The sequence below is a fragment of the Pogona vitticeps genome, chromosome 1, assembly GCF_051106095.1.
Source record: "Pogona vitticeps strain Pit_001003342236 chromosome 1, PviZW2.1, whole genome shotgun sequence".
NCBI lineage: Eukaryota > Metazoa > Chordata > Lepidosauria > Squamata > Agamidae > Pogona > Pogona vitticeps.
In genome coordinates, this window is record NC_135783.1 from 110,181,917 (window position 1) to 110,194,991 (window position 13,075).

The 13,075-nt window shown below is 39.7% G+C and overlaps 1 protein-coding gene and 1 long non-coding RNA gene across 5 annotated transcripts in view; one reads left to right on the forward strand and one right to left on the reverse strand.

Annotated features, from left to right (window-relative positions):
* Positions 1-12,037, forward strand: part of LOC140706970 (uncharacterized) — a 28,014-nt gene extending 15,977 nt beyond the window's left edge. Inside the window, exons 1-3 of one of the 2 annotated variants that reach the window (XR_012086948.2) lie at positions 6,389-6,477; positions 8,508-8,564; positions 11,907-12,037. This is a non-coding gene — a long non-coding RNA (uncharacterized LOC140706970). Of the gene's footprint in view, positions 1-6,388; positions 6,478-8,507; positions 8,565-11,906 lie in introns of those variants that run through there. The other variant, XR_012086949.2, reaches the window with a different exon arrangement.
* Positions 1,539-13,075, reverse strand: part of CYB5R4 (cytochrome b5 reductase 4) — a 36,942-nt gene continuing 25,405 nt past the window's right edge. For all 3 annotated transcript variants that reach the window (XM_072999086.2, XM_072999092.2, XM_072999094.2), the window contains 7 exons: positions 12,472-12,594; positions 11,658-11,798; positions 10,026-10,178; positions 9,045-9,195; positions 7,564-7,650; positions 3,900-4,064; positions 1,539-2,302 (listed from right to left, as the gene is read on the reverse strand). In XM_072999086.2, the coding sequence (XP_072855187.2) occupies positions 2,248-2,302; positions 3,900-4,064; positions 7,564-7,650; positions 9,045-9,195; positions 10,026-10,178; positions 11,658-11,798; positions 12,472-12,594 (875 nt within the window). In that variant the 3' untranslated portion in view covers positions 1,539-2,247. The remainder of the gene's footprint in view (positions 2,303-3,899; positions 4,065-7,563; positions 7,651-9,044; positions 9,196-10,025; positions 10,179-11,657; positions 11,799-12,471; positions 12,595-13,075) is intronic.

The window sequence follows — 13,075 nt, forward strand, 5'->3', positions numbered from 1 at the left end:
GGTTCCAAAATGGCCGCCCGCTGTGTTGCCTCGCTTTAGAGGCACCGAAAATGGCCGCCCCTATGGAGGATCTTCGCTCAACGGTGAGTTTTAAGCCCATAGAAACGCATTAAATGAAGCTGTAGCTACCTTCTCAGGTTTGGCTGCATGGGGGGGGGGGGGGAGTAGCGATTGGCAACTTGTGCCTCACGTGCCAGCTGTGGCATGGGTGCCATAGGTTTGCCATCCCTGATCTAGGGTATAATATATTTTGATTTGAGAAACTGGAGTATTCTTCTGGAGGAAATAGGGATTGGCAGAATTAGAGCTCCTGACTATTCATCAATCCACATACTGTAGCGTGTGCCTACCTGGAGATACACTGAAGCTTTTTTTCATAACAGTAACCCCCATTCTCCTGCACAATTAGGAATCTAAGTAGACACTGTGGAAGATTATGACAGATTTAATCAATGCCAACGCCAAACCAGACACCACTATTAACGCACTGTGGGAGACTTTAAAAGTAGCTATATAGTGGGAACACATCAAAGAGCTCAGCTTCCTTAAATCATTTTCAGCTACTGAAAGTCATTTATTGCCAGAAATAAACAATTTAGAAGATTGACATGAAAAAGATTGAAAAGGAAGAGAATTTGATGTGAGCTGGAAAGAAAGTGAAGAGACTTCAGTGTTCTTGACATTAAATTTCCCTAGAGACTGCATTAAACATTTTATATGTTCTGAAATGAGAGATCTAAATTACTAGCAAATTATTTCAGAATGAGAAACCTAAAATGCAAATTGCTGCTTTTAAGGATGCAACAGGAAAAAATGGTTTTAAAAATGAATACAATTATTGGTAAGTTTTTTTAATCCTCCATATAATTAAATAACTTTGATGAATTCAAAATTGACAGCATCGTATCTAAAATAAACTCTAAGTGTTTTGTCTGGTTCATAAATATTTTAAAGGCAATTAATTACACCTGACAAACTGAAGGCAACTCAATACTGAAAAGCAACTCCACGCTAGCCTCTCAGGTGGCAATCACCTAAAAGAGATAATGGAGAGTTAAAATGTGGCACACAGGCCTTCCCAAGAAGCGGACATGTCAAGGAAACACACTAAACTTAATGAAACCTGGTTTGCCCTCCCCCCCCCCCCCAAATGCTATCCACCTATGATGCATGCTGACTTAATGGAAGCATCTGCTGAACTGACTGCTATGCACAACAGATGCCTAAAATTAAGTGATGCTGTCAACATTTGGTTATCCATGGTTTGTTACTGTTACCCTCTCTTCCACTCATTCATACTATTGCACTATTTAGCTAAACAAAACTAAAATAAAGTAGTAATGTTTTGTAGGAGGAAAGAAACAGTCTCTAAATCAAACACTACTTTGGAATCTTAAAACAAAGAGCGGCTATTTTCTCTGAGAAACTGAACTTTTTCAGGAAAAGACCATCCTCTTAAAATATAGACAGGCTATTTGAATTTGTGACCCAACCAAGAAGCAATGCACAAGCCTAAAAATGTACACAAATATGTATCATTTTACTGCAACATTCTCTTGTTTTTATTAGATTTGTACAAAAAAGTAATTTTGTATATAAAACTGGCATTCTGTGTATAATTTAAAACACACACTTCTCATGTACAGCACTATAACTTGATGATATCAGTAATATGGCATTGAAACCAATCGTATTCCTGAGTTAACCATGTAAAGTAAGTTCAGATTATATTGCCAATAAGACACTTTAGAGCAGAGGTGAGCAACCGTGGTCTGCCAAAGGGTAAGACCTATAACCTCAGCAAGCCCTACCCGGCTTAAACAGGGATGACACATTGTCGGAGTTGCTCTCTGAAACATCAAGAGGGTCACAGTTGCCTATCCCTGATTTTAAAGTAACAAAGTTATAATTTTCAAAACACGTCTTGTGCCTCTGAAGCCAACACAATCAGTGCAAATAGATGCTACAAGATCTTATTTGATGGAGGTCGCAATCTAATTCTGCTCAACTTCAGATGAAATGTGCTAATTTATTTAACTCTAAAATACTCTTAATTCAGTTTTGCACAGTAACAAAAATAAATACATTTTCAAAGCAGAATCAAAAACAGTCCCCTCTAAACATGACAGGGTTAAAAAAAGAATAAGGTATTCATGCATAAGGTTTTCCTCTCAGAAGTCAACATTAAACAAAAAAATAAATATAACATTCACTAAATGTGCAAACTGGGCCCTAATGTTGCAATGTTCAGGCTGTAAAGCAATGTATTTCTTCACTAGTGTGTCCAAGATCTTGCAGAAACCTGTAATGAAAAACAAAATGGAATTCACAAATAATAATGTACTGGGAAGTAGAGCCAGCGATACAAACAGAGGTTTGGGGTTTTAGTAAAGCAGCATAGTGTAAAACTGAATCGTTAGCTGACATTACAAAACTGATCACTATCCTCATCCTTTAACATAAATGCAGCTTCATGTTAAACAATAAGAGTCTGCCAGCATTCTCATTCTCAACATTCAGATGTTGTTGGACTGCAATTCCCATGAGTCTCAACGAGGAATGTTGGGAACTGTAGTCAAAATATTTTGAGAGCTACATCTGGCCCACTGCTATTCCATACAGCTGTTCACATACAGTCAACCCTCGACTTACAAATGACCCTAGTTACAAACATTTCAACTTACAAACCACTCTGATAGAAAAATATTGACTCAACTTGCAAACTTAGATTCGAGTTCTGAACCGAAAAAAACACGCGGGAGGTGGGGAAAGCGCAAAATTTGAACTTTCAGTTAACCACTGGCCAGTGAAGAGGGTGCCTGTCTGCTTCCTCACTCCTCCCAGCGTTTAGAGAGTGGATTGGGAGACAGTCTTCAGACTGCCTGGTACTGCCTGGTATTGCCTGCTGTACGGACTGTATTTTTATTTTTTGGATTTTTTATTTTTTATTTTTGGATTTTAAAAAAGTGTTCCCTCCCTCCTTTGCTGCCCCCTTTTCCCCCCAAAAGGTGCTTGTATTGGCTTGTCTTGGCTGAAAAGGTGCTTTCTCAAGGTGTTCTGTTGAAAAGGTGTCTGTTCCCTCCTTCCCTCCCTCTTTTCTTTCCTTTTTTTTTTTAACCTAAGTCCTCTTAGGTTAAAAGGAAAAAAATAAAAAAATTCTGCCCTAATGGTAGAAACGGATTAATCGGCTTTGCATTAGTTCCTATGGGAACTAATGATTCGAGTTACAAACCACCCCTCGACCTAAGATTAGTATTTTTAGTGGGGGACTTTTAGTGGGTGGGGAGTGTTTGGGAATTTTATGTGTGTGCATGTGTCTGGTCTCTGGGTGTCTGTGAATTTCGTTGTATGTGTATATACTCACAATGACAATAAATTATTATTATTATTATTATTATTATTATTATTAAGAACCAAAACCAGCCATAATGGATTAATTGGTTTTCAATACATTCCTATGGGAAATGCTGATTTGACTTACGGACTTTTCGACTTACAAACTTCCTTCCAGAATGGATTAAGTTTGTAAATCGAGGGTTGACTGTATGCCTTGATACAGTGTCAATGTAATTCCACAACAAATCACAGGATCGGACTAAAATGTTATTGTAAATCAAGAATTATTCATATATTGCTTTATAGAAAAGTATTGCCCAGAAATGCTAAGCCACACCCTAAGCATCAACACCCTAAGCCCAGCTGTGTATTTCCTTGTTCCTTACAACCTATGAGGCCTGTAAAACCTCTACTGATATTTTCCTCTAAAATAATACTGTTGCTGCTGTTAAATAATTTCCCATAAGTATGGCCGCAGAACAAGCAACAGTAGGGAACTATCTTCAAGCATAAAAAGCCCATCAGATATAAAACATGGGAATCACCAGTGGTTTTCTACTTACTGTACTCCTTGTTCCATAAAAGGTAATGGACCACAGATACATATGAGAATCTTAGAACCATGTGTACTTCTTTTCACAAACTGAGAAAGAAGAGAGGAAGAAATTTTTCCTTGTTTGCCTGTCCATTCTTCTTTCGGCTCTGAAAGAACCAACTGAATGTCAAACCTGGGAAAGATATTAAACAGATGTTTACATCTCACACATCAGGATAAAGCAAATGTTTACCAATTCATTTTGGGATATCTTCTAACCCTGTAAGAATTCAACTGCACTTATGCTAAGCAGTAGGGCTAATGTTAAACTGACATGACCCTTATTTCCTGGACCTACTAAAAATTCCAATGTCATCCAACATCAGGGGGTTAGTCTGCTGACAACCAGAATGTGTCACTTCTGATTCTTAGCATCATAATTTACCAAATTGTGGCATGAAACACTTTTTTCATCCCAAAACAATTACTCTAGTTGGGACAGAAAGTAACAAACAGCTGGGATCCTTACACAGATAGCAGTTAAAGAATAATGCATGAACCTAAATCCCACCAGAGAAACTACAGTCATCCTGATGTGTTTAGTGTTGATATGCTAATATAATGGCCAAAATCCTGTTACAAATTTTAAGGAACCATAACACAACTGATGTGAATTGTTGCTAATTGGTAAGTCAGCATCAACATTTACATTTGCACACCAAGTGGCACATCTCAGCATATACAGAAAAAGCCCACACTTAATGTCTTAACTCATGTTAATTTTTACTGACTATTATGCCAGCAGGCATAAGTACAGTGGTGCCTCGCTTAACGATTTTAATTGGTTCCAAAAAAAACATCGCTATGTGAAAACATCGTTAAGCAAAACACCATTTCCCATAGAGATGCATTGAAAACCAGATAATTCGTTCCAATTGGAACAGATTACCATCCTTAAGCGAAAATCCCCATAGGAAAAAACGTTAAGCGAAACCCATTGAAATGCATTGAAGCCTATTTCAATGGGGGAAAAAATTCACAAAAAAATCAAAAAGACTCAGAACAAAGCCAAATTAAGTTAACGAAGGTTTTATTAGTGCACTAACGATTCCAAGCATTTTAAACATTTTTTTAACATTTTAGAATATTTTAAAAATAGCAAAAACGGGGCTGTAAAAAAAACGTTAAGTGAAACAAGGGGACCTAAAACTGTCATCGTTAAGTGAAGCATGGTCCCGAAATCGTTACGCAAAAATCGCCCATAGGGAAAATCGTTAAGTGAAGCACAAGATCACTCTGAAAAAGCCATCGTTAAGTGAATTTTTCGTTGTACGAAGCAATCGTTAAGCGAGGCACCACTGTAATAGGATTTGGGTCAATGTGCTTAATCTAGAAGTTTCCTTCTGTAGAGATCCACTGAAAGCGAACTACTAAAAGATGAACAGATTTCCGCTGCTTCTGCCTTCAGCCCCTGTACCACTCCCCTCATTGTCCCCTCAGTCCTCCTGAATAGGCACAGATTCAGTCCCTTAACAGAGCAACTGGAAAATACCCCTGCCCCAAGCAGGAACATCCTGTGTTACGGGAAGTCTGGATCCAAACCAACATATTCTGCAATGTTATCTTCCTAGAGGTACTGAAAGGCTAATTTTTAACACAATGTGCCAACACAACTAGTCACTGATGCTGGAGAGGGGGAGTATCTTTTCAAGCTAATCCTCAATGCAACTGGCTTTTGGAACAGACTATGAGCACAATATAGGGACATGGCGCTGCGGGTTAAACCACAGAAGCCTCTGGGCTGCAGGGTCAGAAGACCAGCTGTCGCAAGATCGAATCCACACAACCAAGTCAGCTCCCATCACTTGTCCTAGCTCCTGCCAACCTAGCAGTTCGAGAGCATGTAAATGCGAGTAAATAAATAGGTACCACCACAGAGGGAAGTTAATGGCGTTCTGTGTCTAGTCGCGCTGGCCACGTTACCATGGAAACTATCTTTGGACAAACGCTGGTTCTATGGCTTGGACACGACTGGACTAAATGTGCAAGGGGGACCTTTACTTTTACCTTATGAGAACAACACAGAACTCTGCTTCCCATTTCCCTGGCCTCAAAGATCCTGGGAACAGGAACAATCACCTTCATGTACAGAACTGGATCTCTCTCTTTTCACACCAGCACAAAAAACATTCACCTAAAAACAGTTGTGAGGGGGTCTATACACAGGCTCATCTTGTATAGCAGTTTTCTTTTTTCTAGATGGAACTACTAATCATGCCTTTATGCAGGATAGCTGGGAAAAGGCATATGGACGGGTGAAACAGGTGTGTGAACCTCCATACAAAGTGGGTCTTCAGCTGTGTTAACTGTCAGAATGAGCCTTCAGCTGGATAAGCTGTCAGTTATCTGAAGGCAGCCCTCAGATGCCACAGGGATCGGCAAGAGGAAAGAGAGATTAAAATCTATTCCCCACAGTATTGGTGTCCTCACTGCATTTGGACAGGCTGAAAATGAAAGTGCCTTCACATATCTCCCAAGCTCTAATGAAAAATGGCTCCATGCCGTGAATTGTACAAGGTATTCTGGGCAAAGGAGCCCCAGCAAAGGTAGAAATAAAGTTCCTGTATTTTCACTCCAAATCAAAAGGAAATGTAATTTCCTTCTGCTCTGCTATGAAAATAACATTATCACTCTCCTGACAGAATATAACTTAAAATGGGGGGTGGGGGAGAATTTTTTAGATAGCCGTCTCTGCATCAGAATGTATCAACTGTTTCTACATCAAGAAGCAATAGGAGACTGGTCAGAAAGAGCTGAGCTTTAACTCTCTTTTTAAACATCACAGTTACTCTGCGCAGCCGCTTCCCACAGCCCAAAGCACCTCATTAATAATTCACAGAGCAATTTGGAAGGTTGAAAAAGAAAGCTCCCATTTGTTTAATCACTGAGTTTCAGAGTTTAATGCAACATGGAGGAGTAACCAGTGAGCGGCAGGAATGGCATGGGGTTAATTTAAGATTACAGCCCATCTACAGATTTGTTTAGATTGTCTTCTCACATCCGTTTCATATACTTGCGGTGCACACAGCTCTGTCTTCATAGCATACACTGTTTAAAGCTAATTGGTGCTTCTCAGAACTGTAAGCAGCCCTGTATGGCACCCATTCAACTGTGAAGCATGAGTGCAAGTCCCTCATGAGGAAGAAAATAAAGTGGCCCCTTAAAAGAAAAAGAAAGTTTATAATGTCATTTTTAAAAAAAGACAGTAAAAGGGGGCTGAGAAGGGTAGTCCTTTACTTTCTTAACATTGAAAAATTCAATTCTAGATTTCACGGCCCTCTAAATTTGGTGCCCTCAGTTGCTCCACCATAATTACAGCTCTGATACTGCGGCCTAAAGAGGATTTGAGGGATTTCAGCAGTAGTCTGCGTCTTCAACAGTTAACATACTGTTCTCTGGTATGGATTGTGAGGTTGGGAGTTGGCAAACTCCTGCTGTAAGGGAACAGAGGACCAACTTGCTGTGTCCCCTAAATGCCCCATTGCAAGGTTTGGGCAACTATAGGAAGACAGGAGACTGAGCAGCTTCCTTTGTGCCATGCGGGGCAAAGCCTAATGTTAGTCAAGGACTCAGTGTTACCAGACAAAAATTATATAAACTTGTTTCATAAATGAATTTCTGCAAACAGGTACCTAGCATCATCAAGGGCTAACTGCTCCAGCTGATTTCTCCATAGTATATCCTCTTCCATTTTGTTAAAAAACATCAATTTTGCCGTTCTTTAAAAAACAGAAAACCACAGCTTCAATATTTAAAAACAGCAATTAGACATACCGTATGCAAATGGAATGTATTGAATACTGCAACATCCTAAGATGCAAGCCCTCTTCCCTAAGAAGTGCTTTTAGTTTTGCCATAATGTGTTGAGCTATGTCATTAATTTAACATTAATGAAAAATCCATTATGCCTTTACTGATACACTGTGGGGGAAGAAGGCAGGGTGAGAAGAAAGGTTCCAGCTGCCTCCTCCTTCCTGCTTTCTCTTCCTTCATTCCAGGAAGATCAGTACTATGTTGCTACCATGGCTCATCTTTATATATATATAACATTGTATAGCAACATACTGTAGGGAGGCTACTTCATCAGTAGCCTCCCTACAGTATGTTGCTATACAATGTCTTGCCATTCATTCCCTTTCTTCTCTTGGCACCCTGAAGCAAACAAAGTGACTCTTTAGGCACAGCAACCTTTTAATTTTATTTTATTTTGGAGAGGAAACAGAACACTCCAAAAGGCAGCTGTGCCTAAAGAGCCACTTTGCTTCAGGGTGCCAAGAGAAGAAAGGGAATGAATGGCAAGACATTGTATAGCAACATACTGTAGGGAGGCTACTGATGAAGTTAGCAGGTTGCAAAAAGATCATGTTGGGAAAGGAGTTGAAACAGAAGCTGTCTGGGTGGCGCTGGGTGCTAACTTCATCAGTAGCCTCCCTACAGCATGTTGCTATACAACGTCTTGCCATGCATTCCCTTCCTCTTCTTGGCACCCTGTGGTGCTAGGATGGAATTAAACCTTACTGTACTATGTGTTTTAGGCATCACCCTGAAATACTTTTCCTCCTTTTGCCTCCCGCAGCATACTGCTTTGGAAGAGAAGTCCTCCAGCTTTTGGTCATCCTCCAACACAAATCTTGTGAGTTCCAGAGTTTTCTGCTTGCAAGCAGTCCATGCTTAGCTTTCTGTCTCTTTGATAGCTATCAAAACACATCATGCATATCTCAAGTCTAGATTTCACCATCCATAAATGAAATGGCTACTTCTGTCCTTGGAAGCTTTTTGAGATCTGCAAATCTACTGTCGTTAATTTCCTTAGTTTAAAAAAATATGGATGGAGTTTTCATTTATGATGGATTATGAAAGAACTACAAAATGTAGGGGAAGAATGGCTGAAATTCTGTAGTAAGTCACAGCTCCTCAGTAAGTTGCATTAGTGCAATGGGCCTACTCTAGCTGCAGCTTACTACAGAATTTAATCTCTGTGTCCCTGAAAAATTAACCAAATAAATTACACTAAGGTTTCATGTAGAAGAACATATGTGCTTTGTATGGATCAACCGCTAGTTAATAACTGAGCTATAACTTAGATATCCTAGTCATAAGCACTGAAAGATACCTGAGAATATTACAACTAGTCAAAGCGTAGTTTAGTAGTTTAACCATTGGTGTGAATCCTGTGCCTCCTGCCAATAAAAACAGTTCTTCTACATCTTCAACTTGCAACTTCATGAAGTTACCTTCAGGATTACTCACAGAAATATACTCCCCTGCAGAGGAACCAAACAGCAAAAAGAATTTTAGATACAAGTGTGTTAAGCTCCTAACATCAAATTAATCTAGGTCTGTGTTAATTCACATTCATAAAAGTACAATTAGTATAAACCAGTATTTTAGGAAAAGACTGAACAGCCAGATTTCTACCAAATTATGCTATAATGCCAACTACCCTGTTTCCTCTAAAATAAGACCTAACCTGAAAATAAGCCATAGTATGAATTTTCAGGATCCTCGTAATATAAGTCCTACTAAAAAAAAACCCACCTTAGTTAAGTGAAACCCCACCCTCCACCATTGTGCAGCAACCAGATGATGACATGACTATATTTAAATAAATATAGATGGTTGTACATGACAAAAATAAAACATTCCCTGAAAAGAAGCCCTAATGTGTTTTTTGGCACAAAAATTAAGAACCTGTCTTATTTTTGGGGAAACAGGTTAGGTCATGGCTTTAAAATATTATAATAAAGTGTTCAAAAGATATTTTATAACATATTGGGTGAAATCCTGTTGCTTAGAATAGAACACCAAACTGGAGCAGGCCATTGAATTCAGGGGAATTTAATGAGTCAACTCCATGATTTCCACTGATTCAAATGGGCCTACTCTAGTTGCAGTTTGCTATGTGAAAGTAAGTTGCAAGTAGAGTAGGCCAATTTGAATCAAAGGAACTTATGGAGGAGTTAATTCACCAAAACCCCATTGGTTCAATAGACTTACTCTAGTGCAACTGACTATGCTAAACAACAGGATTTCAGCCATTACATATTATCATATATAGTCTTACGATACACAGACAGGGGAAAAAAGCACATACCTATTTGCAAAGTGTCAAGTACTGGTGTGAACAGCCCACTGGGGTAAATTTTGATCATGAAAAATATATGCATCTTATCATTCTGAGGAGGATTCTTGCCCATTGATTCAAAGGAAGACAGCACTGGTGTATAGGGCTTCACTATCTCTGTACCTAAATAAAAGAAGTAAATAAACAGTGAAAATTTGTTAATAAAACTCATAAGAAATTAACAGAACACAAAAAGCAGTTCTGGTGTAACCACAGTCAAAACATCTGTCAAAAGTAAGGATAGTAACTTCCTATTAAGTACGTCAATTACTGTGGACAAATAGCCCTTTTCTTTCTCCTTACTAAAACCCTTAAGAGCCTACATACAAAATCATATGTGAATAAAATGTCTAAAGTAAAGGTGGCCATCTCTTTTAAATCTTACAGCCATTTCCAGAAAAAAGTAGTGGTGCCTCGCATAACGAGCGCCCCGTTTAATGACGAATCCGCATAGCGATTCGTTTTTCACGATCGCAAAAGTAATCGCATTGCGATGTACCCTATGGGGGAAAATCACTTTGTGACTTTTCCCCATAGGCCCCTGGCGGGCGCATCGAAGCAACCACAGGGAGGGCTCCCCTGCCGTCGTTCCGAAGCGCTTCGGCCAGCCGGCACTTCGCAACAACAGCGGGGGAGCCCTCCGAAGCACCAGCCAGCATTTTCGCGGCAAGCGCTTCGGAACGACGGCGGGGGAAGCGCCCGCCGGCTGGCTGTGTAAAAATGGGGGCTTTGGGCCCCAAAGGCCCCATTTTCATACAGCTGATTGGCGGTTCCAAAATGGCCGCTGCAACCATTTTCGCGTGCTGCCCTCGCTTACCGAGGCGGCGAAAATGGCTGCGCTACGGAGGATCTTTGCATAACGGTGAGTTTTCACCCCATAGGAACGCATTAAACGAAGTTTAATGTGTATCTATGGGGTTTTCCCTCCCGCACTGCGATGTTTCCGGATAGCGACGATTAATCCGGAACGGATTAACGGCGCTATGTGGGGCACCACTGTATTTATTTTATCTATAACCTTTCCCTCTTTTGCCCAGTTAAAATATGGCTAAGTCTCTGCTCACTTGACAGTCTATTTGTACAGTCTATTAGGGAGGGGGTAAGCAGCAAGGTATCTATTTTGTAGGGCAGCCAGCAGCCCCCAAAAACTGCAGAGGAAGGCGACGTATATGGGAAGGGGGAGGTCAGGAGAAGACAGATCTAGGAAGACCCCTTTCTGCTCCACACATGGCAATGCCCTCTGCCAACAAAGATTTGTTGGCCAGTCTTTGTTGGGTGTTTTTGATTGCTGGATGCCAAAGATGGGTGTTAATGACTGGTTGACAGGGCCAGAAAGGAATTTCAGTCATTGGTGTGAATGTGCCTGTGCTACTGGTATTTGTTGCCACCGACACAACAACCAGGGGCCAGAATCTTATTGGTTAGATAGGCTTAAATTTTGAAAAGAATAATGTCTATGAAAGAGACAGACATCAGTCTGTCTTTGATACAGAATACTCTAAATTGGTCCACCAATTTGTAGAACATTTAATAACAATTTTAACTGTTTTAAAACTGAGCTGAGTAAGTTCTAGAAGTAACAATTTTTTTTCTGTACAGTACCTGCAATTGTTTGTCTGAGGTAAAGGTGATGTCCCACAGGGACCTGGAGATAAGTTCCTGGTGGTAACATTAAACAGAACAGTCTAGTATCATGAGTGACATCTGTCTTTGATAGCAACCTGCATCTCCTGTAGTACAGACCTTAGAGAAACATAATGTTAATTAATTACATTGAAATTACATCAAATATTCATATTTTGAAAAAAAATATATAATAATCAACAGGATCCATTTCTATTCTGTTTGCAGCACAAATTCTTCCATGAACAGCACTCTCTCTCTGTGAATGGAATGAAAACAGTGGATCAAAACTGACAACTGAGTAAAAAAAAGCCACAGACACGCACTTTAATCACTTGCAAGCTACATCATACCAGCACCTTATTCTTCTGCACTATTTGTTTTTTAAAATATCCTATAAAAATAGCAACTGTAATCATTCTATTTTTTTATTGTAAAAAAAGATACTGATTATGGTCTGAACATTAGTGTAAAATACAGTTATCCCACAACTGAAGGTGACAGATTTATTCTTGAGTCTTTGTATTTTTGAAAAAGAATAAGATGGTCTGAAGCAAACATAAAAGTGGTAGACTGCAAGAAAGATAAAGCCTGCAAGTAAAAAACAAATGACAGAGGTGGATTTCACCTAGTGTCTCCCCAATGATGGGAGGCATTTATGTATTGAACAAGGAAGGGGGTGTTTTTCACTTATTCCTCCAGTTCCCTACATATCCTGCACCCCAGATCTGCTCTGGAAGCTTGAGGGATTGAGCAGAAGGTGAGGCATGTGGAAATTAACAAAATTAATTACCTCTGTCTGACCGTTTTACAAAAGAGTCATGACTCTCCAGTGGTTGCCCAAGATTTTTCCAAGATGCAGCTTCTTTCTTCTTTAGGATAAATTCCACTTTTCCCACTTTTTCAGAAACCTGTACTAAAAATACACATAGTATTGTTCTATACAAATATATGCACAATAGCCTAAAAGCCCACACTGCAGCACAGTATGATAGAACTCTCTCCGCACCGTCCCCTTGTAGCCCCTGGTGCAACCACTTAAAACATACAGCTCAAGAGGTTTTTCCAGCTATTCAGAGCAGAATTTTAGATTAAAACGAGGCAGCAGTGAGATGGGACACCACCCTTTCCTGATTTTACTGATGTTAACTGATTGTATGCCCCATCAGACCATGGCCAAAATTTTCACACTGCCCCACCATACATTCAACTGGTCAACCTCTACTCAGCTTATGAATCCCATCAACATGGACTATCTGCTATCATTAAAAAACAAAACAAAACCCTGAAATCCTGCTCAGCTGAGTCCACCTGCACAACAGGGATAATGATATCAGCAGTGACAGATAGCTGCAGATTAAACACTTCTTTTGTCTTTTCATGATGCACACAGCTTT